Source organism: Oculina patagonica, chromosome 11, assembly GCF_052425735.1.
Source record: "Oculina patagonica isolate OP01 chromosome 11, crgOcupat, whole genome shotgun sequence".
NCBI lineage: Eukaryota > Metazoa > Cnidaria > Anthozoa > Scleractinia > Oculinidae > Oculina > Oculina patagonica.
Genome location: NC_135768.1, coordinates 3,926,059 through 3,952,486, shown reverse-complemented (window position 1 = coordinate 3,952,486; position 26,428 = coordinate 3,926,059). Strand labels below are relative to the sequence as shown.

At 38.6% G+C, this 26,428-nt stretch overlaps 3 protein-coding genes across 3 annotated transcripts; all 3 read right to left on the bottom strand.

Moving 5' to 3' along the window:
* Positions 1–1,896: 1,896 nt before the first annotated feature.
* LOC144630622 (uncharacterized) lies at positions 1,897–3,004 on the bottom strand. Its single transcript, XM_078488999.1, has 2 exons — positions 2,287–3,004; positions 1,897–2,201 (listed from the first exon to the last, which is right to left on the bottom strand). Exons 1-2 carry the CDS (start codon positions 2,697–2,699, stop codon positions 2,054–2,056), a joined length of 561 nt encoding a protein of 186 aa, XP_078345125.1. The 5' UTR covers positions 2,700–3,004; the 3' UTR covers positions 1,897–2,053.
* Positions 3,005–7,086: 4,082 nt separating this feature from the next.
* Positions 7,087–13,278, bottom strand: LOC144630623 (large ribosomal subunit protein uL5-like). The gene is made up of 5 exons (XM_078489000.1): positions 13,251–13,278; positions 11,307–11,460; positions 9,248–9,354; positions 7,941–8,183; positions 7,087–7,194 (listed from the first exon to the last, which is right to left on the bottom strand). Exons 1-5 carry the CDS (start codon positions 13,254–13,256, stop codon positions 7,159–7,161), a joined length of 546 nt encoding a protein of 181 aa, XP_078345126.1. The 5' UTR covers positions 13,257–13,278; the 3' UTR covers positions 7,087–7,158.
* A 1,387-nt stretch (positions 13,279–14,665) lies between these two features.
* Positions 14,666–26,406, bottom strand: LOC144629821 (signal recognition particle subunit SRP54). Its single transcript, XM_078488035.1, has 17 exons — positions 26,189–26,406; positions 24,606–24,697; positions 24,218–24,302; positions 23,769–23,873; positions 23,382–23,448; positions 23,172–23,229; positions 21,248–21,337; positions 20,841–20,901; positions 20,638–20,697; positions 20,394–20,482; positions 20,197–20,297; positions 19,469–19,555; positions 19,136–19,209; positions 17,765–17,873; positions 17,075–17,245; positions 16,284–16,379; positions 14,666–15,640 (listed from the first exon to the last, which is right to left on the bottom strand). Exons 1-17 carry the CDS (start codon positions 26,264–26,266, stop codon positions 15,561–15,563), a joined length of 1,503 nt encoding a protein of 500 aa, XP_078344161.1. The 5' UTR covers positions 26,267–26,406; the 3' UTR covers positions 14,666–15,560.
* Between the last annotated feature and the right edge of the window lie 22 nt (positions 26,407–26,428).

Genomic DNA, 26,428 nt, shown 5'->3' with positions numbered 1-26,428 from the left:
TAAAGAAAAAATGGATTAAAATCCCCTGTCCAAATTCTTTAGTCCACGCATATTCATCATTAACGGTCAGGCGACCGTTTCCGGTCCGGGCAATTTTTTTTTTTTACGCCCACTTCAAGATGGCTGCCACTTACGGTCGTCGACTGGTAACTAGTACCGGTTAGCCTGCTATGCACTCCGGTTAGCCTACTATGCACTCTGGTTAACCTACTATTCACTTCGGTTAGCCTACTATGCACTTCAGTTAGCCTACTATGCTATTTGGTTAGCCTGTTTACGGTTAGCTATCGATATTTGTAAGGGAAACACGATATATAGTTAAAATTTACGAATTCTTTGGGAGCCGGCTCCCGGTGGTGTAGCGGTATCACACTCGCTCTTCAGGCAGACGACCCGAGTTCGATTCCACCCCGGGGCACATTATATCGAACATTTTCCTTTTTCCTCTTTCATAAAATTCGAAAAAAAAAACTAAGTGTCTAAAGTGGGCGTAAAAAAAAAAATTGCCCGGTCCGGGGATCATTTGCGGTACAATCTGGGGATCATTTCCAGTCCTGGGATCATTTGCGGTCCAGATTGGGGATCATTTGCGGTCCCGGGATCATTTGCGGGCCTGTACAGTGTAACTAGAGATAAAGCCGGTCGTTTACGACAATGGGTTCTCGTAAGCGAAGACACGTTGAAACAGTAGAGGTTGTCCGCTTAGGCCTGGTTCACACTAGCGACATAACGACATAACGGCAAGGTCACGCAAATGCAAAAAACACCTCACATTGATGTTTTATGTCACCAGTGTGAACAACATAACATAACGACATAGTTGGAACATAATGACATAAGCATAACGACATAAGGAAAGAATTGAACTTTTCTTTATGTCGTTATGTCCATGTCGTTATGTCGTTATGTCGCTAGTGTGAACCAGGCCTTACCAGAGCATTTTAGCATAAATAAAATAGATAAATCAATGTAAGTGTCAATGTATTTAGCACTGTTGTGCTATTTGTGGACACTGTAAATAAATAAACAAATATTGCAAATCGAACATAAACTTGTTAAAAACCCCAACTGACAGGAGGCTAACCAGTTGGCTATTTACAAAGCGTGGAGGAGTTGAATTCGGGACGACCGAAGACAACTCCACCTAGTGGCAGGGAGCATTAAACTTTTTGCCTTAGGCTCAGAGCTGTGGGTAACACTCTTTCTTAAGACTTTTAAAGCTGTAATTTTTTTATACGGGGAGGCTCGGCCCAGAGGTCTAAACCCTTACCCTTTCATATACCTTTTTAGACAGAAAAGGTACCCCTTTCGTATAAATTCGATAGGAAAATGGTAAACCTTTCGCATACCAACAGAACGGTTACTGCATCTCTTTTCTTAATTTTTCACTTGACAAACCCTTTGAAATAATTAAATGAATCGACCGTTTGGTGGGTCTGTTCGAGATATTTTGAAATGTCTTTTAAAATACCTAAATGCCAGTTTTCCCTTACCCTTTTGTACACTCCAACTCGTGAAATCCCTACCCTTTTATATACCTATAGCTTGAAAAAGGCACCTCTTTCGGGCAGGGCCTCCCCATATAGCAAATCGTCTTAAACTTTTAATTAGAGATATCAGGGTTCATACTCTTTTATATATCAGGGTTTATACCACATGCATGACTTTCCACGACCTTTTCCAGGACTTTTCAAAGTTTTGCATGACCTAAACTAGACCATTTTCTTGGAAATTTCAGATTTCCTAAAAATAATCTTAATTTCGGTGCATGACCCTTTTCTGCACAAAAACGAAACAAAACAAACTGCCTTATTTACTTTGTACAATCATTCCCATTTTCCATGACTTTCCATGGCTCACACTTAAATTTCATGGCTTTCCAGGCCTGGAAAATGAAATTCTCAAACTCATTAATTATTCATGAGCTGATGACCCAATCAGCTCGCATCAATTGGGTCAGGTGCATGTATGTTGATACCCAATGAACATACCGATCAAGACACGGTAGATTAGTTCAAAAACTGATCAAGACACTGATCAAGAAACTTGAATTTTAATCAGTCTTAATTATAATTCTAAATACAGCATTTTTCCCGCTTAAATCATTGCTTACAATAACAATACAGCAACACTTAATGTGAAGCCCTTCTCGAACGCCATTCTTCATCTCGGCATCTAAGCAACGTCGGAAAAGGACAAACCTTCAAAAAATAACACACAAAATTTAAGTCCTGAAACAGTGCATTTTAAATTACTAACCAATTCGGTCTAAAAGTTGTCAAGTACCTTTTGTCACTAGCGTCCAGAGGATTCAAAGCTTCTGATCCATTTTTCTCCTCCAAATAACGCTTGAGGGCACAAATGATACCATAAACAGCCTTGGGAGGGTATCTTTCACCGGACTTTTTAGCTACCTCCATCACAAATTTTGACAACCAATAGTTCAGCGACAGAGCGTCCATTCCAGCAATATCTGCACTCACAGCGGTAACCTTGTGTAAATCGTAGTCCTTGAAGAGACCGCCACAATCTAATACCGGAACTTTAACCTCTCTCAACCTCTGCCATTCGGCAAAAATGTTCACAGCCCACTTGTTTTTATACTTAGTTGAAGCTGGAACAGCATCATTCACCAAAACATTTTCTTGAGAAGAGGTTTTTGGAACTCGAAAACGTTCTGATCTGTACTCACTCTCCATCACGCGGCATAATGTTAATTTATTAAAAATTCAACCTTTAAAACTTGCCCACATGGCCGCATATAAAATATTCATTCATTTACCATATGAATAAAAAACAGACAATAGCCTATTGAGCACGCCTACTAATTGCCTATTCTTCGAAAAAAATTCTCATGCTAGTTTGAGAAGCCAGCTCAAAAACTCGTGCTTCGTTTTTCATCAGGGGTTCCAAACACCTCGAAACAATAAAAGCACTCCGCCTTCGGCGTCGTGCTTTCATCTGTTTCTCGGTGTTTGGAACCCCTGATGAAAAACTCGCACTCGTTTTTTCGACTTTGTTTGCTTGTTTACAAGCAAAAAGAAGGAGAATAGCGTTTACCTGGGCTAAAATCTGAACCGGAAGGGATTGCATTCTTGTTAACTCTCAAGGGACTGTTTTAATTTCTCAAGGGAATACTTTACGCTGTGGGTGATCAAAGCGCGTGACTTGTAAAGTGTCACTCTATAGTTGTGCTTCAGCACTTCCGTTCTTGTAGAAAAAACGTGACTTGTCAAATTTACAAACATTATATAAGAATCAAAAACGTGAGTAGCCCAAATCTTACGTCACATAACCAATTAAGAATGTAAGGGGTTCAGCGCTCGAAGGCAGCGAAGTTTAAAACGATTAAGAACGCAATTTTTACTAGTACAAGTCTTTAGGCGCTACCTTATTGTTACTTATTTTCGCGGAAACTTAATTTCGCGAAAATTGAACGAGCATATTTCGCGGGACTTAATTTTCGCGATTTGACCAAAAATACGTCATTAACATAAAAAATACAATAGAAAACGTTTAAAATAAATTTTCGCGGGTCTTTAATTTCGCGATTTTTTGAAAATCGCGAAAATCGCGAAAATTAAGTCCCGCGAAAATAAGTAACAATAAGGTAATATTAATTTAACCTAAAATCACATAGCGAAAATAAAGACCGCTTGGACATGTCCAAGCTATTTAAAACTACCACTACGTCAGACCCATGTCACGCGATCTCTCGCTTGTAGCTATAAATAATCATTCACCTATTTTCAGTTTGAATACTCTGCGCTCTGTTTGTGTGAAATATTTATTGTTGTGTTACTCAAGCGTTTGGCTCGGAGCGAGTACAAGTCGTACAATTTACCCGGAACGTGTTAAATATTGCAAAACAACGACTTATTTTCTGGATATCCCAATTTTTGTTTTGAGTTTACGGTATTTTGAGAATCGAAACGTTATCGAAACGTAAGTTGCAAGCTCAGCAAGAATGTGTCAAAGCACGGGATACACGTCATCGCGCCAGGGGAATTACCAAAAGCTTGTCGGAAGACGCTAAACGGAGAAACACAATGGGATAGCCTTTATAGTCTACTCTTTATTTTGGCGTGATTTGGCTTTCTTTTAAATGAACTGGTTTGGGTTATTTTATTGAACATTCGGAACAAAATAAATATTTGCATGCGTAAGCAGGCATTTTTCCGGCTAGGCATGTGGTTTTAAAAAGCAAAAGATGACGTGGTAAAGGAAATTCATGTCACGTTCACTCCGTGACTAACGCAAACACGACTTGTGTGTTTCTCAAGGGACTGCTTTTCTAAAGATTTTACTGTGCGGCGCCGTGCCTTTAATTTAGCCTGAAAGAGGTCAGGAGGTCAAACATTACCCGCACGAACACACTAAAACGTTGCTAATAGTTAACCAAAGGGAACTCATTTCGTGACAATTGATTATTTCTGCTGAGTTGCACAATTTAGAATTGCAACATCATCTAGCAAAGCGCACTATTACTAAAAATAGATTTCGCCACATGATACCCCCCCCCCCCCCCCCCTGCGTGAGTCGGACAACAATTTCAGTTTTGGCAAAGGCTTTGTATGGAGGGGACGCTTTCGTGACAAGAAAAAAAAGGCGAGAAAGGCACAATTTGAGGCCGAGATTATCGAAAGGCTCGAAAAATGATAGATTTCAAACATTTTTGCTTTAGTAAGTGAAAAACAGATTGAAGGTATCCAAAAAATGGCCCAAAATTGAATTTATTAGTCGAAGATCCGGTAATGACACCTTGATTTCCACTGCAAAATTATTCAGGCTGCCGAGAAATTTAAGCGGCGGATAGCGAATTACTATCGAATTATATAATTGCGAAGGATAGCACTTGTATGTTTGCTTCATTTAGGCACCGGAAAGATCGTCGGTTGCAAGAAGTTCAGAATTCTTCCCGAATTTGACGGCACTGATCGCCGGTTCGACACATGATAGATAGAGCGCGAAAATATTATGCTATTCAAACGCCTTTCTAATGGAATTGACGGCGGGTTTGATTTAAATAAAGCTATTATTTATCCCCATTACTATTACAGACTGCAGCTACAGCTGCCGAGCTCGAACAGTGTATATTAAATAGTATTTGCCGCGACAATTGTGTAACGAAATTGACCTCTTAAAATATTCGGGTCAGGCAAGCGCAAGGGGACCGATCGGACGAGCGTTTCTTTGTGTAATTTTGTGGTGGCATAAATCTGAGGTTAGCTCTGTTGTGTTGGAAAATGTGCCACTAAGAACAGTGTAAACGTTTTGCATTTCTCATAAAAATAAATGTTTTCTTTCAGCAAATCCCGGCAGCAAATCGGGCCTTTATGATCTTTATAATCCATTCAATAACTGAGAGTAAAACATTTTACACATTCATTGAATAATCGCTCTGTTTGACAAACCTTTTGTTTCAAACCACGGTTTGAGCTTTCTACGTTGCACAGGTAAGGCTTTCTCTCGAATTCCGAGCCAATCTGGCCATGGTTTTGTGAAACAATCGCTAAATATGCCTCCAAAGTGCCACTCCAACTGTTTTGCTGGAAATGTAGTCGTTAGAAATGGCATATGTAGCCGTAAGGTAAAGAATAACGCAAGGAGAAGCGGCTTTTGGTAATATCCAAACGAAAATTTACTTCTCAATGTGGTGTTAAGATTGCGTGACGAGACAAAAGGTAACTCTGTCGTGCGTAACCTAACCTGCGATCAGGCGTTATTTTTCTGCATTACGCCGAGTAGAAATCTTTCTAACTCGAAAGGAAACAACTATTTCGATTAAACATGTTAAAGGCAAACGTCAAAGTTTACCTTTTTTAACCAAGCCGCAAAGTACCCAGCCGTCACGACTGACAAATACAGCATTTACTCCGCGAAAATAAAAAAATGCTTGAACTGAAAGACGTTTGAATTCTTCCATGATATGTTCGAACAACAATGCCCAGGATAAACGTTCTACTCATTCTAACTTCATGCAAAAAAAGTCGATATCTCGAAGAGAACTTTGATTGATCTATTACTTCCAAAATTCCACGACTTTCCAGGTTTTCCATGACCCGTACGAACTCTGGATATTTATTAAAGAACATTATTTGGCAAAGTCAGCGATAAATTTGATCAAGTAGTGAATACTTTTATTAAACTGATGACTTACACGAATCAGAATCTTAGAGTGATCACTCGAGAACTTTATAACAGATACTAATTCCTAAAATAGGGTGGTCACGAGAGCCTTTAGTTAAGCCCTGGCTAAACGGTAACGCAAGTAGTCGCAAGCTGAACTTGCGTTGAGACTTGCGTTGGATGGCCAAACAGACTCGCAAGTTACTCGCAAGTGCACGCAGATTGTCAAAAAAAAGCCACTTCAATGCCACTGCCAGCGCTGCAATTCAGTACACGATGTGCAAACTTGCGTTGGTTTGCCGCCGGTGAAAAACTTGCGTTGACTTGCATGCACATTTGATCTCGACCAAAGTGAACGCAAGTCATGGCCAAACGGAGACGCAAGTTGAAAACTTGCGTCTGTTTAGCCAGGGCTTTACAGAGTGAGCGAGAATTCAAACAGGGTTATTTAAGGTCGGATTATTTGGGTACTTCAGATAATCAAAATCGACTTTTTGAGGCCGAAAATGTTTTTCGCGACTTACAACCATGCCCTTAAGTTGGCAAAATTATGGTTTCATTTTTCTCCTGGGCCCAATTGTTTGAAGGGCGGATAACGCTATCCACCGGATAAATCGCTATCTAGTGGATAAATGTTAACAAAACAAACTTCGCTATCCACTGGATAACGATTTATCCAGCGGATAGCGTTATCCTCCCTTTAAATACTGGGTCCTGCAGGGCTGCTGGTAAAAATTCAACGGACTTTTTAAGGAGCAAAACTTTTTTTAGGAAAACTTCAAGGACTTTTTAAGGCCTGTGTGAATGATAGTTGCTGGTAGCAAGCGTTCCCGCATTTAGGACGCCGAAAAAAAATGAGCTAGGATAAAGAGAGAAATGAGAGGAGTAGCCTGCGTAACTGGCGGGATTATGGGAGGGGAACATTTTAGGCTAAATCAGAACACCAATGCAGTAATAATAGTATTTGATCCAGCATTTAATTGGGAATATTTCAAGACAAGGAATTTACAAAAAAAGAAAAAAGCACCATCACTTCTTCTTGGTAGACAGCAAGATACCATCATACTAAAAACAAGAATAAACACAATAACTCAGAAACCTCTCCTGTCTAAAATTAAACAAGTGGATAAAGAACAAAGTCTCATCTAATGTGTTGTTCCAGAAACTAAAACTTGTACCATATTTGGGTCTATCTATCTTAAGGCCTTGGCAAATGAGGATGGATTGTTGTAGACCTAAAATTTGTGTCCGAGACACAATTTTTTCAGAACATTTTTTATCCCACTCGTTTGCGCACCCAAGCAACATCACGAGCGACAATGTGTTCGCAACAGTGTGTCCTCATTTTCCCATGGCCTTTGATGAAATGAAATGTTTATAATATTAAGAGAATAAAAAGGATAAATCTTGTTGGAAAAATAAATATAACCATGTACATAAAAACAGAGCAATCTATTTTCTTAACATCACCACATCATCTAAAAGAAGACTACCTCATTTTGATACAGTGTGTTCCATCATCTCTCATGACAAGTTGAGTTGAGTTTGAGGGTCACTTTTTTTACTGGGGGGGGGGGGGAGGCTGCATGCAAGCCTAGTAGCCCATCAGGCAGGAGCTCATCCCAGTTTTAGTAACATGAAGCAACTAGAAGTATTTCTACTCCCCCTGGATGGGATGCTAGTCCATCGCAGGGTTACCCCCCAGCATTATACACCTGGATGGTGGAGAGGCATTGTGAAAATGTGGGATGCTAGGGGGGGGGGGGTGTTAATTTCTAAACTTCATGTGTGGCATCAGAACAGAGACTTACCTTCTGTTGAAACCACTTCATTGATTCTTCCTTCGTTATCAGGTGCTTGAAGCCAACACGGCTTCGCTTCCTTTTTCGTTCAGCAATGTTGAAACCAGGACGTCCCAACACCACATAGAAATCCATACCATAGATCCCAATGCTGGGGTCATATTTGATTCCAAGATCAATGTGTTCTTGGATTCCAAAGCCAAAGTTCCCAGTGCGAGAAAAGTTGTCCTTTGACAGCTCGTATTCACGAACCTACCAATCATAAGGCGTGCTATTAGCTGAGCACTAATTAATTTATTACTTATCTTACTATGCTATGACCAAAAGTCAAGGCTTTACCAAACATGATTGCGATAACATTTTTTACAATTAACAGTCAGATTTCTTGCATTTCCTTAATAAGAGTACAGACAAATAGGTGATGCCAGTTCATCTGCACCATCGTATGAAAAAATTTCAAATTTCAAATTTCAAGGACTTTTTGTGACAAGTTTAAAAATTCAGAACTTTTCAAAGATGTTGGCAAATTTCATGGACAGAAGCAGAAAGTCAAAGGCTTTTTCAAGATTCAGGAGGGTGTTATTGAACCATGTGATAAGCATGAGCAAAAGGTCACATAGGCAAGGAGAATGCCTTCATTGTGATTATGCTTATGCTTGCATTGCATTTTTATCCCAGTTTAAATGGGTACTGGAACAATCTTGCTGCAGTCTAAAACCATACTGACTGGTCATATAGCAGAATTGAAGACCATCGAAGAGCAAATCACATTATTCCATTGCCTTTAGACTGTTCTGCAATACTAGATAACAATATTCTTAAAAAGTTATCAATGCCCAATTCCCTCTATGGTGAGCCCTTGCAGGGAATCATGGTAGTTGTATTCATCACACCATGCGCGAGACTTAGCGACCATGAATAAAACTACCATGATTCCCTGCAGGCGTACCGCATAGAGGAAATTGGCCATTACTACAGTAGAATCCTGATTTCTTGAACTTTCAGGGAAACAAAAATTGCAAAGTTGATTTGATTTGATTTTGATTTGAAACAAAGTTGATTTGATTTTGATTTGCTTCAAGAAATCGGGGGGTTCGACAAAAAGGGGGTAAAATTACAGAAAAGTAATATCTAAGAGAAACGAAAATTGGCTCAAGAAATCGGGAGTTACGTGAAACCATGGGATTCTACTGTAAACATGAGTTCTAATACCTCAGGTGACGATTTTCTTTAATCTTTTCATCTTTTTGCCGCATGGTGTATTGCTATCACAAAGAGAAAATAGCTGTTGATTGCTGTTGATAATGAACACTTACCTTCAAACCCTTCTCCAGGATTTCTTCGGCTTTGGCACCTCGCACAGTGCAATGCACGGCAATCTTTTCATTACGACGAATGCCAAATGAACGCACAGTGTATCGGGCTAAGATGAAAAGGAATAAAAAAGAGTGTCAATAATGCATAAAAAAGTAAAGCCTTTTAACCTTTTAAACCCAAGTGGCTTATGGCTCCTGGTGTTTCACTTTGGATGCTGTAGCACAAAGTGACTAGCAGAATTGCTTCTCTTCCTGGATGGGATGCTAGACCTGGCATTGCGGGTTACTTCACAGCATTCTGTCAGGTTTCCCCAACAATTTGTCAGACTCCATTAATTTGATACTCTTAGGTGGAGAGAGGCACTGTGAGAGCTAAGTGTCTTGCCTAAGAACACAACAAACATAAGGACCCTGGCCAGGACTTGAACTTGGACCATCCAATGTACTAATTAGGTCATCACAACTCCAACAGTGAAGGGGATAGGATGTGCACCCTTATTTTCTGGCAAGTTCAACTTGTCTTACAAGTTTTGGATGAAAGAATCAACTTCTTATAATGGTTGACTTAAGGTCGCGGGGGACAGCTTAGGTTCATCATTATTCAGTTATTGAAAGCGTATGCACGAAGTGCAACGACTGACATCGACAACTTTACGACGAGATACTTGCATAAAAATGTGAGCATGCGCGCGTGATTTGATGTGTTTGCGTGTGGAATTGTTTTTGTCTTTTTGAAAACGCATTGTTCTCGCCATAAAAGCGTGTAATATAATTACCATAATTACCATTTGGAAACCGTGTTTTGATCGGGACACCTTCGGAAATCTCAAAGTTTGGACTTTTCCGACAATTTTGTGGCAGAGAACTCATCGCGGATATAGAACTTCATGACCTGCCACTGCAGAGAGGCAAACTAGGTATACTGTAGTGTGTCATAACAGAAGCGGAATTTTAAAAGAGCGCTTTTAGAAAGAGATAGAAAGCATTATATTCAAATTTGCGCATTTAAACCATCATAACTTGCTCGCAAACTTTAAATTAAAAAATCCGCTTCTGTTATGACACACTAGAGGTATTGACTGATCAGTTATTGACAAGATCACAGAGTGTTGTCTCTTAATCGATCCGCAAACTCTGCCACAAAATCATGTTTCTCCCAATTTGTCACTTCCGAGGCTATATCACCGCCGTCAATTGAAATCTTCCAAGTAAAAGATGACATTCATAATATTCCATCATTTCTTAACGTCTCTGTAAAATTTGAGCTTAATCGCACCCATAACGGTCGAGAAATAAGCGTTTTAAAAGATGCAGGTCAAGAAAAATTTCGCCTAATGAATTTATTCATGCTGTAGGTATCCCCCGCGACCTTAAGTAAACCTTTTTTTGGGCTTCCTGCAAAGTAGCTTTTAGCTAAGTGAAGTGCCACGTTAAATTAAGTTCTAATCCTTTCTAACAGGCAAATTATAAATGATCACAACGTTACATGACGTTTTCGAAAACTCATGTCAGCACTGATAAATTTGAAAGGTGTTAGCATGAAGGACAGATACAAAAACAAAAGTGTGGAAAAATACATTAATGCAACAAAGCATGATATAGCAAGTATTTAAACAAAAAGTTTCACATACCGGTACATAAAGTCTGCTTGAGTGTTCAGTTTCGGTCTTCAGAAGAATTTTCCAAAAATTAAACACTTAAGCTTGCTTTGGCACTTCTTAAGGATGTTAAAATTGCCATGGAGCTTCACAGGTCTTACAGTGCGATGCGCCTTACTGTGGCCACCCAACAAACTTTTTTACAAGTGTGCACTCGTAATATTATTATTTGTTTGACGAACACGCCTCCTAGTTGCAAAGTTGAATACGATCAAATAGATACTTGTTACATTGTATTTATCAACAAAACGCTGTAAAAATGTAGAATATTACAAGATGACAATTGTAAAAAAAGTTGTTAGGTGGCCACGGTAAGGGGGGTTGCACTGTAATTTAAGGGCTACAAGTCATCGAAACGTCATGTTATTTGTTAAATTTCCAGTTAAAGAGAACCACCTTACCTTTGGAATAAACTGGCTGCTGCCCAGTCAGTTGTTCTAGCACTTTAGCAGCTCTTGTAAGACGATCACCACTCTCACCAACACAGATGTTCAAACACAGCTTTCGGATGCGGAGTTCCTTCATAACATTTTGTTTCTGGGATTTCTCCCCCGACTAAAAAAATAAAAAATAAAAAAAAGGCTTGTTACCTTTACTGCCTGCGTAAAGAAGTTGTTTCAATTTCCTATACATCAGCCTAATGGGAGATCTAGGGTTAGACAAAGCATTAGGACTTGGACTTAGGGTTCAAATTCAGGGTTAGTAAATAAGTCTTATTAGAAATTTTAGTGTGTAGTATCCCTGTATATTTTTATGAGTCATGCAGTATTTTGGCAAGTCAAAATACAAATGACGAGTAAAAATGTACAGCCATACTGTACGCCAAAATGTCTAATAAGAGATTAATTATCCAATGATTTCTTTCCCCAAAATGCTGACTTGCCACGTTTTTTATCTTTCGCATGGTTGGGGGGAATGAGACAATACAAATATATTAGTACCGGTACTTGTTTTGCGTGTTATTTGTACTTTACGAAGCAGATCAGAGTTGGATAGTATTTCAACATTATCTAAGGTCATACTCATTTTTCACCTGTTATCATTCAACAAATTGTCACATGTCCATATATGATCAGTAAGTCCTTATTATCGCGATCTGTACAAAACAGATACATCCTGCGATATACATAGTTTATCAAGATTCGTCTTGCAAACCGCTACATAACCACAGTTTTTCTAGCTGTAAAAAGTGTTTTGTCAACAACTTCAATAATAAAACCATTATCCTGCACAATATGAAGGAATATTGTTTGATTTTAGCCAACTTGGGCCCAGCTAAGTACTAGCTGATATTTTACACAATTTTGCAGGATAACTGTCCGGTCTATACGCTGTGCACAGGCCACAAGTAACAAAGGTCTGAATAAAACACTGTTAAATTAACCCAAGTACCAGCATGTTTGTAGAGACAAACCTCTTCTGGCGTCTATAAATCTATGAATTTTATGTGCAAATTTGACAAGAATGCATTCACTGAACAAACATACCAGCAGTGGCTGGAAAAGGATGGTAACAAAGAGAAGCACATATCTAATACAGCTATTTTATTGAAATTAAACAGCTGTAACAAAAGTTCCAGGTGTATCATAAAAGTTGACATCTTCACAAAACAATCTGAAGTCAAAGCAACACAACCAAAACACAAGTTGTGATTTTTGCGGTGCTAGCACAAAAATGGACAAAATGAACAGCAATAAAACTTAACAATCCTGCTTTTACTGAAATCAATTCAACTTCGTTCTTCTTTGGCTTCGGGAATGTACATATTTCTTTCATATGCATGACAACTCAGGCAATCACAAACATATACGAATAATTCCTTTTACAATTTTCATGCCTTGACCTAAATAGAAACTTAAATTCACCCAAAGCAACTCTGATTGTTAAAATATCGAAATCAACATGGTAAAACTGCTTGCATATTTCTGATCAACTGACAGCCGAATTCGTAAATCAGAAATCGACTGCAGCTTGGAAATTATAATTGCTTCTTTTAATTTATAAAACAAGGAAATGCACATTCAAAGTAAATACATGTTTTTCTCTTTCATGGTTAAAACATCAACTTTTAAGGGAAATGCACACATGGGAAAGTATTGAAAAAGGAGATCAAACTGCAAACTATAAACAGAGATTGGGCTTGGTGAAGGAAAGAAATTAGCACTTGCAACCCGAATCGATTTCCCTTGTAGATCACGATTAGGACATTGTAAACTGCGTTTAAATAATTATATAAAGTTAAGGAAGAATCAAAGACGAGAAACATTATGAGAAAGACTTTGGAAAGCTAACAAAAAAGCGGGAGAAATACAGGTTTATTTGGCCACGTGAAGTTTTTGACCTACCGCCATCTTGCCCAGAATAAAAGAGGGCGCTCGAAGGATCACGGGAAGTGACGTAACCCGCCAAGTGACGCCTGGTGATAATTGATTTTCGTGCACTCGAAGGAGTACTGGAACTGAGGTAGGTCTGAAGGAGGGGCCGGGGGTCTCTTAGCCTCCCGCGCAGTCGTTCTTAGGGGCGATAAGAACAACTGCGCGGGAGGCTAGTGGTCTCTGGCATGGTTCACAAGTAGAAAAAATAATGAATCACGGAGATCAAAATTTCATTTTTCCCGAAACACGAAAACAAGCGAGTAACATTTTCTTTTATCCTGCTCTTTATACGTAAAGAAAAGTTGCAAAGGAAGAGTGTTTGGAGAAAGGCAAAAGAAAGACTGAATATTGTGTCCGTGATTTATCATTCGTGCTAGTTGTTGCGGCTGCCTTACAAGACTGTGGTAATGGTACGGAGGTCTCATTTGGTGTTTTCAGTCTTCGTAAATCTTCTGGAGGTCTTGCGACTCAGAATCACGTGGAATAAAGAGGTTAAATCACGAATACCGGTTATTAATTGAAGTTCTCCACGGGTCACGAAAAACCTTAGATTACAGATCACGAAGATTAATTCGTTTAATTCACGTTTCACGGAAAATTAAATCAGCTTATCACGCATCACGATAATACCCCTCAGTACGACCCACTTTTCTTGACTTTTTCCCTTTTCCTTCCGATCGATTATTCTATCCCTTAAATGGAAGAAAAAAGTTTTATCGTTTGCAAAGAGGGGGATTTATCCACAATTATAATTATTATTATTATTATTATTAAATCTAGCAATGGTATATTGCAACTCCTGCGTTTTGATTGGTTCACAGCCAATAGTATATGAGCTCATATACCATTGAACACAAATATGGTAGCCGATACGCGTCCAAGAAAACGGCTTGCATTGGGAGCTAAAATATTGCAATTTTTTGGGCGTTTTTAATAAAACAATTATTCCACTCGCGCTTGTTGGATACGAGATCGTTATAAACAACTCGGTGCCTCGTTGGCTATCTACCATCTCATATCCAACGCGCGTTCGTGGAACAATTGTTAAATAGACGTAACACTGAACCCCTAATGAAGGTTAACCAGCGTTTTATGTTAAGCTGGAGAGAGAGCGGGAAAGGAGGGTGGAGGCCGGAGTTATGAGGGGGAGGGGGAGAAAAAGGAGACCAGGTAAAGGCGCATCGGACAGCAATTATCTGCCTGTTATGCGGATTTTTTGAACACTTCAGTGTCGATCAGTGGACTTTCTGATAAATTTTCAGTGGCATTTTATGACTCTTTTGGCCATCCACAGATCTCTCGACTGTTCAATCGGGTCACGTTTCACGAGGAAAAGTTACAAAAATAGTCAATCCATGGTTGACGACCAGATATGGGACCACAGATTATTGTTTTACCATGTTTTTATTTATTTCCATTTGATATCTATACATTGTACATGTAATAGTACACAGATAAAAATTTACTTCATTGACACAAAGTAACATCGTTACAAATATTGTGTTGGCGATTGCAACACCAAGAAATTACCGTTTTTGGCAATGAAACCCACGAACATGTCCACGACGATGTTGATTGTGAAAACAAACAAACGAAACAAAAAAGAAATAACTGGTAATGGCAGCGTAGTTTGGCTGGCGTCTGTCGTATTTGATTTCCGATAGCAACCATAGAAATCTAAAAACATTGTGTAAAGTTTATGTTTTGCTAACACACCTGACTGAAGAAACGTTGATCCATGAAAAGCATAAACCATAAACGATTCGACCAAAATGTTTACTGGGAAATCGGAATAAAGTAATCGTCGTCTGTGATAAAATGAACATTATACTAAGGCAGGTTACATAAAAGCTTTTAAAGAAAGAAAATATCTCGAATATAAATAAATGGAAGTTTTCTAAGCTTACCAGTCCAGTCTATTCAGAATCCCATTCGGTCTTATCGTTCATGGTTTATGCTTTACACAGGGTCAACGTTTTTCCAATTTGGTGTATTAGGTCACAACGGTGCCAAGCACAACATGGTTTTCGCAGTCATGACTTATACAATCTCCAGGGCGGACGTTAACGCGGTTTTTCACTGGCGTCACACAAGCATATGACACGGAAGCCTGCATGGTCATATTAACTCTACAATGTCCTCTATTTGGCTAAATATTACTGTGTAGGTTAAAAATAGCCTGGTTGTGTGATGTGAATATTTTCCTATGTGAGCATGCTGCATGACAACTTTATTAAAAATATTGTTATTATTATATTATTATCGCAGTTTGATTGTTGGTTATTTCCTCGCCCCAGGCGCATGGGCAGCTGCACCTTGTTGAAACTGACGCATCATAGACTGAAGGCCCTGGGTTCCACCTAAAAGAACGATGATAGTGTCAGCAGATGTAGCCTCGATAAAATATCGCAACAATAACATCAATGAAAGAGCGTACGTGACATAGAGATTACTCATATCCAAGTTCGAGATATCAATTTCTCATTACAAGTTGGCTTACATTGATTTTGTTAGTTCTGAGAATTTCTTCTTATATCAAAAGCCATTTTTACAATGAAAGGCAGTTTTTACATATCTCCATTGGTTTTCCAAACTTCTTAGCCAATCAAAGCTTAAAATACAGCCATACAACTGTGGCATCTTTCTGTTGGTTTTCCAAACTTCTCAGCCAATCAAACAGTCAACAGCCGTACATGCAACTTTTTGACATCTTTCTGTCAGCATATCAAACATGCATTACATGCATAACTTTTTGGCATCTTTGTGTTGGTTGGGTTTCCATACTTCTCAACCAATTTCTCAAGACCAACATGAAGTGGCAAAAAATTAACACAGAAACCAGTGAGTGGCAACGGAACTGCACGTTTGTTCTGTTCGGAGAATCTTATGGCACATCAAGACAATATTCCATAATTGACGATTTTCTTAATTCTCATGACCTGTCTGCTTTGCAATGTATTGATATTGTTAGGAGAAATTAGACACTGATCACTATGTACTGACCCATTTGTTGCAGCACCCTTGGGTCCATCATCTTGGCCATCTGTTGATTGAGTTTCGCCATCTGAGATGGATTTACGTTCTTACTCATGTCACCGCCTGGAATGCAACAAAATTGGGTGGAAGGGGGTAGGGATGTCAGTTTCTCACTGCATTATAGGCTAAGTTCTCCCCATTGGTACAAATAAGCTTCTCTTACTCTTGCACAAATTTGCCATTTCCACTATTGTTCGCTCTCTATTTCGATGACAAAACCAACTCCTCTAGTATCAATTTCATGTCCCCACACAATTGGGGGGGGGGGGGGAGTGCTGCATGGCGACCCACCTTATGGCAGCAAAGGAGACTATACACATTTGAATGAATTCAAAAGCACTTCAAAGGGTCTCTTCCTTAGGTGGAAATTAAACTACAGAGTAAAAAGAAACTTGGTGTATATTTTCCACATAGTACAAAAGGAAAGACTGAAGTAAACTGTCCACAGCCTCTCGATTTCTCAACGCAAAAAAGCAACGAAGCGAGCGCGAAGCGTGACCGCACAGGGGGAGGGGGACGGGAAGTGAGCGAAGCGAGCAAAAAAAAAAAATTTCGCTCCCCACCCCCCACCCCCGTGCTTCTTCCGTTTTGCGCTGGCGTCTAGTTCTCTCGCCGTTCTCAGCGCGCGCTCATCGATCGAAAAAAACACGAAAAATAGAGGGCTGTGGACAGTCTAAGACTGAAGTAAAATTATTGGTCAAAAATGACATAAATATGTAAACACTTTCATGACACAAACAAACAAACAAAGGGTATACCTTTAAATAGGCCTTTTATTCCTCCCATCTTCTTCACCATTGCTGCAAATTTGGTGTATTGTGACAACAGCTCTTGTACCTCACGGACTGACACGCCGCATCCACGTGCTACACGCGTGGAACGGCCTGGTTGGCGGGAAAACAGTTTGGCTCCATTGGGGCTGTCAAGCTCTGAAAATTAAACAGAATTGTGTTTCTACAGGTAAATAGCTTGCCTTATTCAGGTGTTTCAATGAAGTTTGAAGTAGGCAGGCTGGTTTGAGTAGAGAACCGACTGTTTGAAACTCAAAGGGTTTTTCTTTAGTTACGTCAATTAAGGGAAAAATTAGCCGACTTCTCTGAGCGAAAGAGAGTGAAGTTTAACTGCTGTTGGTGCTTGCTGAGATTCAAGAAAAAAAAATCACAATGACGACATAAAAGCTTCCAGTCCGACACATTCATCGATCTCTGAGAAATGTTTCAGCTTGAGTCTTGACATCTCTCAAGCTTGGGAAGTATACAAAGGCTACAAATGTAGTTGCATGTGTGTATTAAAAGGACAAAGATTTTTTTCGCATTGCAAGAATTTGGTTCTTCAGAAAAGAGCTGTTGCTTGCTTTTAGCTAGTCCAGTGGACTCCCAATTTTGATTGAAATTTCTGGCTAAAAGCCCGAGCTGTTGTGAAAAAGAACATGATTGTATGTGAAGTACCTTCATCATTCATGCTATCCATAATGGTCATCAGTTTTTTTAATCTCGCCATTGATTCCTGTTCATTTCCTTTAGAGAGGAAGTCACTACTGAACCCTGGAATCATACCCTAAAGATGAAGAAAAAGAATTATAATGCTTTTATTACACATTAACCTTTTCAAGTCACGGTTGTGAAAATTGAAGTAGAATCTTTCCGGCCTATTACTGGAGAGTTAATCTATCACAGAAAAAAAGTCAATCTTTGGAAATTTTATTGAGCAGAAATTATTTTTTAAGCAAGATGTACAAGAGCTGTTATTAAATTTTGTGTTCACTGGTGGTGATAATAAGGGAATCATAAAATGACTTTTTGAGGGAATATTGTTTATTTGTGCCCGTGTAGTGTCATTTGTGGCCCTTGCGCTTCCCGCTCGGGCCACAAATGACACTACAAGGGAGCAAATAAACAATATTCCCGAAAAAAGTCATTTTATTATCATTATTATCAATAAACAAGGCCAAATAACATCCAGATAGGTAACACATTCAGTTTAATGAAGTTAGCATCATGATTTTCAATTCGAATAACACAAGTACTTTGTCGCAATGAAAATTATACACGATGCTACTGAGGCTTATGTCTTATTGTGTAGTGTTAGTATGAAAGAGCTAGCTGCAGTGTCTCTGTAAATAATGAGCAATGGGTTGATTCATGGATAATAATACTTTACAAACTTACATTTTCTGATTGAACTTCGGCGTAAAATTCCTGCAACTGCTTTCGCTAAATTAGCTCGACCGGCGATACACAATTCAAGTGAACGATGTTTCGTTTCTCGTAAGACAACAAGGAGTTGCTCTCTTTGTCTCTTCGCCTTGTGCATTTGCTTCTAAATCCGATTTTTTGGCTGTATTTTGTCCCATTTACAACAAATAGACTTTGATTTTTCCTACCGAACACAATATTCGCTTGTCGAAAAACTGTTTGAGACTCTTGCTGTACGCGTACGCACCTGAATGGTTTTCCCGCGTCAGCGACGCTGATTGGTTAAAGTTAATCGGATGATGAACAGAGAACCAATCAGCTACAGGGCCGTTAATGCATTAACAGCCCGCTAGGAGTCATTTGCGGCCCGCAAAACGCGTGTTTTCAATAGGGCGGTTTTCAATTTGGCCGTGTGTATTGATAATACCGTATTTATTTGGCTATAAGCCGAGACCCTAAACTTTCGGTTTTCAGAACCAGTTAGACTCTGACAAAAAATAAACCCAAAACAATAAAATACTCGGCTATAAGCCGAACCCCCGATTTCGTTGAGTTTTGACCAGTTTTCAGTAAGATTGGGTGAAAAAATCGCTCGGCTTATAGCTGGTAATGATGTTTCCTTACCATGATTTGGCCAAATGGTCCCATCTTCATAATGTTCTGGAACTGTTCATACATGTCTCGTAAACTGAAAACACCTAAAAGAATCAAATTAATACATACTTAAAATCACAACATTCTTACTTGATACATCAATCTACTTTTAATAGTAGGTTGTTCAGTTCTAAAATACAGATCCCCATTATTTATGGCCCAAGCGTGAAGCATAGGGGAAATAAATCAGCAGGAGAGACTTGGCCTGTACAATGATCTCAAACTCAGTTATATAAGGGTATTAACATCTCACTACATGTACACAGAATAGTTAATCTGTCAATTCCCTTAATGAATTCTCACCATGTTTGAGTTTGTCGATAAGTTCTTCATTGTCCTCAAGCTTCAGTTCATTAACTTTATCAATCAGTCCTTCGATATCTCCCATTCCTGATGAAAATCACAAAGCAAGCACTTGTTAACCAAAAACAATCACCCGTTATTTACATGAACACATGGCAGTTTATAACTCTAGTTGCTATAGCTTGAGGTGCTTAGGAGTATTATACTCCCCCAGGATAGAATGCTAGTCCATCGCAGGATACTACCCAGCATTCTGTCTGGTTGCCACTACAATTTGCCGGTACCCATTTACACACCTGGGTGGAGAGAGGCACTTTGAGAGTTAGGTGTCTTACGCAAGAACACAACACAATGAACCTGGCTGAGCTAAAACCCAAAGTGCTTGATCCGGAGTCAAATGCAGAAATCATGAGTCCACTGTTCCACACACTCAGCGGGAAAATGCAAACCAAAAAGTTTTGTTGGAGTGAATGCAGTACTATCTTTTTAAATTAGACTGGTGGACCCGGATTTATTTGACTCCTGCAGTTTATTCCAGCCGCGTTTTCATTAAGCAACGGTTTTTATTCATTATTTTTGACAAACATGCATCTTACTAATATATCTACAGCTTATTATACATCAAATAATTACCTAGGGGCCTATTTTCAACTCCACCTTGGAGACCGTGCATTTATTTGGTACCCAGCATTTAAAATAGAAAATATGGTATTTGCAATGTAACTTACCTAGCAGTTTGCTAATAAATGGTCTGGTCTTGAATGGTTCAAAGTCATCTATATGCTCACCAGTACCAATAAAGATTATAGGACTTTTAGTAGCTGCAACTCTGCAAACAAAACATCACAAAATAATATCATGTGTATTGCAGAGTGTGAAGCAAAGAGGTAAATATGCCTTTTATTTCCTGGTAACTGATACTTACGCACTCAATGCACCTCCACCCTTTGCATGGCCATCTAATTTGGTTACGATAACTGAAGCAACGTCAACTTTGTCTTTGAAAGCTTTGGCCTAAAATGTAAAATGATATGCCAAAATAAGACTGACGAAATTAACAGACAAAAGCATAATCAGGATGAAGTGTTGTCTAAAGAATAGTGCAAGGACTGTAATGTAGTGTATCTGTGCTTCCTACAAACCAAAGGTCAATAAGCATGTTATTTTACCTGTGATTCACAAGCCTGTCCAATTGTAGCATCCATTACAAATATCACATTGTCTGGACTCTAAGTAAGACAGACCACAATATTAAGACATGAACTGCAACATTAAGTTCAAAAGACAAAGTAACAATTTTGCATTGCTGGAAAATGCTTGCAAGCATGGCAGAATAATGATACACTTTATTGTCAGTATACTGTATACTTACAACTGCATTAGATACTTGAAGCATTTCTTCAAAGAGAGATTCTTCCTGTTTGTGTCTTCCACTATAAGAGACAATAATCCATGTTAAGCCCTGGTCAAACAATCCTGGCAATATTTTGATCCAGCTGAAAATATCTAACACTGGGGGTGAAAGTGTGCTAACGACATGTTTGACATCGAAGATACTGGGTGAAAGTTTGATTTAAGCCAACTTTTTAATCAACATCTTCATACATTTGAAAACAAATCATGTGGAAAGGTCCAACATGTGACACATTGGTAGATTGCTGTAGTTTGGCAGGACATTTTTCAACATGAGAAAAAGAGTCAAACTGACATGTTAAAGATCATACCAGTAATAATGTTTCTTTTCTCAGTCTAAACATGCAAGGTAAAAAATGTACATACCTTGTGTCTACAATAATTATCTCAAAGTTTTCTTGTTTAAATTTGTCTACACCTTCCTGAGCTATAACAACAGGATCCATTTCAGTGTAACTGAAAAACAAAACACAACAGCTAGTTAGTGATTCTTGTAAGCAAACCAAAAGAAAACTTATCAAATACAGTTGAACAAGCGTTAACAGACGTATCTGATAGATAGACACATATAAGAACTACATTTAGAACCTCCATAAGCAAAAACCTCTCCTAAGTAGGCACTTTATCTGGTCCCAAGGGTGTCTGCTTATGGTAGGTTTCACCACAGGTACCCCAAGCTCTATGGGAGATATAGACCATGTGACCTTTGTTGAGTGTTGTGTGAGTGTTGTAATTTGAGCGTCACGGCGGCCGTTGCGTAACAGCGAAATTATAAGGATTTGTATGCGAAATAACGATTCCAGCTGTAATTTAAAAATGCGAACTAGTTTTTAATAAAAAAAACCCTACCTAAAGTCCTCTGTCTGTTGTTCTTTCTCCTATGTGGTTTTTGGAGCGATTTAGCGTGATTCCAGCGAGTTATAGTTCCATTGCCTTTCTCTCTATATATCCTTTACCAAGGTTGGGCACTGAAGCTGTTAAGCCGATCGGGTCCGCTGAGGGAAAACAGCCGTAAATTCCTTTCATAACCTCTGATCGCCTCGAAATTTCACGTGGACCACGCACGATAGTTCTTTTACCTGTCCGAGCCATTAAACCGGACTCCATTTACATGAAGAGAGCATTAAAGGTCGCCAATATCTGCAAGCTTTTCCGTTGAGAGCCATCGATAACGGCTTTATTCAGATGTCTCGTGAACCAAGGTTCGAATTACTTACACACCCCGTGGGTGACGGTAAAATGATGCCAACAAAAATAATGCACTCAGGCCCTTCCCTGGCGAACGAAGATTTGTCAACACTGTTCGCTATGCTGTTTTTTAAACGCTAGCTCGTTGCACGAGACATGTGAATACGTCTGTACAACAGAATAGCGAACAGTGTTGACAAATCTTCGTTCGCCAGGGAAGGGCCTGAGTGCATTATTTTTGTTGGCATCATTTTACCGTCACCCACGGGGTGTGTAAGTAATTCGAACCTTGGTTCACGAGACATCTGAATAAAGCCGTTATCGATGGCTCTCAACGGAAAAGCTTGCAGATATTGGCGACCTTTAATGCTCTCTTCATGTAAATGGAGTCCGGTTTAATGGCTCGGACAGGTAAAAGAACTATCGTGCGTGGTCCACGTGAAATTTCGAGGCGATCAGAGGTTATGAAAGGAATTTACGGCTGTTTTCCCTCAGCGGACCCGATCGGCTTAACAGCTTCAGTGCCCAACCTTGGTAAAGGATATATAGAGAGAAAGGCAATGGAACTATAACTCGCTGGAATCACGCTAAATCGCTCCAAAAACCACATAGGAGAAAGAACAACAGACAGAGGACTTTAGGTAGGGGTTCTTTTTATTAAAAACTAGTTCGCAATTTTAAATTACAGCTGGAATCGTTATTTCCCATACAAATCCTTATAATTTCGCTGTTACGCAACGGCCGCCGTGACGCTCAAATTACAACACTCACACAACACTCAACAAAGGTCACATGGTCTATATCTCCCATAGAGCTTGGGGTACCTGTGGTTTCACTGTCTATCCTTTGTGGTTTAAATTTATCCTTGGCTTAGAATTTTTCACACCAGTTTGATTTCATTTTCTTTTGTCTCATACCCATTATCATAATTTGAAACAAATATTGAAAATAAAAATCAAATTGGTTTTGAAAAAAAATTAAACAACAATATAAACATCAGAATACAGTGTTGTGTAACAGTCTGTTTTAAAAGGATAGCTCAAGTGCCTGTTTGGGTATCACTTAAACTGAATTGGATTCAGCATTGAATTCCTGTTCCTACCTTCCATAAAATGGTATTCTTGCTTTAGTTGCATTCTGTTTGAGCTGATCAAATGCTCCTGGAGAAAGGAATGAAAATAGCTACTGTCAGTAAGAGAAAGAATGGTTCATGATGCCAGAGGTTTGAGAAGCATTCGCGAATTTATGTGTAAGGTCTATTCATAAATTATATTTGCCAAATAGCATGCTTGATTTGTCTTGTTTGTCATACCTGCTCGGAATGTATCTGCACAGATCAGACAAGTCTTCCAGCCTTTGCGCTGATAGTAGTAAGCTAACTGCAATGATAGTTCAAGATTAGATTATAACTGGATTCAAGGAAGGAAAGCTGTCTAAGCCCACATTGCTCATAGTTCTTGGTACGTAACTAGGTATTCTATAGCATGAACTGGCTAAGTGTATTGCTACTCCCCTCCCAAGTTTTGCACATAGGATTTTAAATATGCTTGAAGATTTTAGTTAACCAGGGGCAGAGATGATTGACATCCATTAATACTCAAATTTGCGTCTAGAATTTTTGTTCTTGCCGAAGGTCATGTGTGATTGATAACAACTATTAACAATAATAATTATTGTGCAAAACAAAAAGTTAGCCCACCTTGCTACATGTTGTAGTTTTGCCGCTCCCCTGGAGACCAACAAACATGATGACATTCTGTTTTCCTTTGCTTGGATTCCATGCTTTAACTCCAGGATCGACCAGCTGTTAACATGTAAACAAAACAATGGCAATGCATTTCTACTACAATAGTATTGCTATTTGGACACAATGAATAACATACTCAAGTCAGTATGAATGCATTGTACAATCTGCTAGTGACGTGATCCATTGGCTTTATGGGTCAGTTGGTAACAGCATCTGCACCTACCAGCCTCAAAAACATCTTTTACCTAAACTCATCTAAGTTTATGTGGGCAGAAGAGAGTAGGGGGGGGGAGGGGGGAGGAGGGGCTTCTTTTTTGCAATAGTACCACATACCAGTACCTTGTGTCAGACTGTGAAGATCAATTTACTAGCAATAAGTGATAATTATGTGTTTTTCTGACCTTGCATAGTTCCTGGAAAACAGCATGCTGGATCATCCTTCTCTTGTTTAAACCACCGGCCATGTCATCAAAGTCAATAGCAGACCTAAATAAGATGAAATAATAAATAAAGTCAGTAGACGCTAGCATTCACAAGGCTCAGCAGCTAACTCTGAGTACTTATAGAAGAGCCAGTTGAACTCTTCTTTTTTGCTTACAATGCTTATAATTTTTTGTTATAAAAACTACAAATCTTCCTTTGTTTAATTATTAAAGCATACAGTAAATAAGTTTGACTTCTGTATGTGCTCCATCTAGCATTTGTTGCAACATCACGATCAGATGATTACAGACTGATGACAAAAACAGCAGTTGGACAATGTTCTTATTTTGTTGATGATTAGTTTACCTGACATTTTCTCTGAGTCTTTTAACAAGCTGCACATTAACATCAGCTTCAAGTAAAGCAGCACATACTTCTTTGAGCATAGCACCAAGGACCTGTTGTTCAGACATACAACATTAAATTATTTAAGGTCATTCCATCGAAATAGAACTGACAATAGACGTTTGCTCAAACTTTGCCTACTGGTTGTTTAACCCAAGAGAACGTTATTTTTAACATAACAAAGAGGGGTTCCGGTATAATTCCTTAAGGAACAGGAAGACCTTGAATATACCCTATAATTCCTTATAATATCAGCAATTATATTATCACGAGTACAAGCTAAGTTCACATTATTTTGTGTTTGTTCTTTATTTTTCTACAATAGAAATTTGTTCATATTTATTTTCTAGAAAGAATGTGAAAGAAAGAATAAAAAGAAATGATAGGTCCCGGTACTCGTTTATGAGAAAACAATGATTTATCTCTCTTGCTAGCCAAGCAGTATAGATAAAGTCGCCTTTTTGTTAATGTGTGTGCCCTAATCATGCGTAAAATTATGTGCAGTACGGGATGTGCAATGGAATACTGACAAATTACCTTAACTATGGTTATAAATTAGAACATTTAAAGGACCTTCCAGAACTACATGTGTATTCTGATCAAAAACAACATCTATATCCTCATCAATGACTACTTGTAACTACAAAAAAAAATTACTCATTCTTGGAACTTCACACAAGCTCTTGAATTACACCAAAGTAGATGGACACAAACTACATTACATCTCTCTGTATTTCATAAGCAAATCTACCTGGTTTGGCCAGGAATGTATCTCCAATAAAAGCTTGTGATAAGTAATTAGAATACGGTGGAAGAAATTAATAATAATTATTAATTTATTCCACCGTATTCTAATAACTTAATACTATATATTAATTCTAAGCTAGAGCAAATAGCCACAGCAGCATTAAAACAAAATCTAGATTTGTTTGTTACATCGTCAAAGCTTGGCAAAAAGTTGATTTGGCATAGTCTGTACAATCAACTCTCTCTTAACGGTCACCTCTATGAGACGGACATCTGGTGTTGGTCCTGTACGCTCCTGCCGTTTTAAAATCATTTTACTGAAATTAAACTCGCTTTAAGATGGACACCTCTCTAAAAAAAGACCGACAGTTGGACAGTGTCCAACTTAGAGAGAGTTGACTGTACTCCTTAACATCAGCACTTTGACATGTACAAAGTGAAACTATGATTCAGTTTGACGTGTATAATAAACTCAACAGTTTAAAATAATAATATTTGTAAAATATCAACGTATCATGAACAAAATAAATCACAAATGAAGTTACGAGTTAAGATCAAAGACCATTAAATAAACCACATGACCACACTCTCTCAACTGGTCAAAGGTAATAATGTATGTTTTCTGTTATCATAAAGAAATGACTTTTTTGGTCATACATTTTGATCTCAATACTTGCTTGCTTGAATGGGACTTACAGTTTAAGGAAGAAGTAACATGCTGATTTATTTTGCGAATCCGTACGTTATCAGTAATATTATATGTAAAGAAATAATTAAAATGAATCTTTTGCTCTCACCTCTTCATTAATGATGGTTGCATTGCTCAAAGAGCGAAGCGCTGTCGTAATTTTACGTCCTAAGTCCGCGAGAACCATTTTGAAGAAATAAGCTACCTAACTATGTCTTTCTTTTTTAAAAATAATCCCACAGAATATAATATTTTGGAGTTAAATTCGCACTTATTTCGCCACTGAAGAAGTCGCCATTTTCTTTTTGTTCCTTGTTTGTCTTCTTGTACAGCGGTATTATTGTTAATG

Bases quoted from the DNA above. Each gene is read 5' to 3' on its own strand.
- LOC144629821 (XM_078488035.1), bottom strand. From the start codon at position 26,266: ATGGTTCTCGCGGACTTAGGACGTAAAATTACGACAGCGCTTCGCTCT. The intron at 20,483-20,637 runs GTAAAATAACAT...TTTACATTTTAG, and splicing joins GACAGGCTTGTGAATCACAG to GCCAAAGCTTTCAAAGACAA. The intron at 19,556-20,196 runs GTAAGTTACATT...GATTTTCATCAG, and splicing joins ATTTATTAGCAAACTGCTAG to GAATGGGAGATATCGAAGGA.
- LOC144630623 (XM_078489000.1), bottom strand. The intron at 9,355-11,306 runs GTAAGGTGGTTC...TTTTCATCTTAG, and splicing joins GCAGCCAGTTTATTCCAAAG to CCCGATACACTGTGCGTTCA. The intron at 8,184-9,247 runs GTAAGTGTTCAT...TATGATTGGTAG, and splicing joins TCCTGGAGAAGGGTTTGAAG to GTTCGTGAATACGAGCTGTC.
- LOC144630622 (XM_078488999.1), bottom strand. From the start codon at position 2,699: ATGGAGAGTGAGTACAGATCAGAACGTTTTCGAGTTCCAAAAACCTCT. The intron at 2,202-2,286 runs GTACTTGACAAC...TATTTTTTGAAG, and splicing joins CTGGACGCTAGTGACAAAAG to GTTTGTCCTTTTCCGACGTT.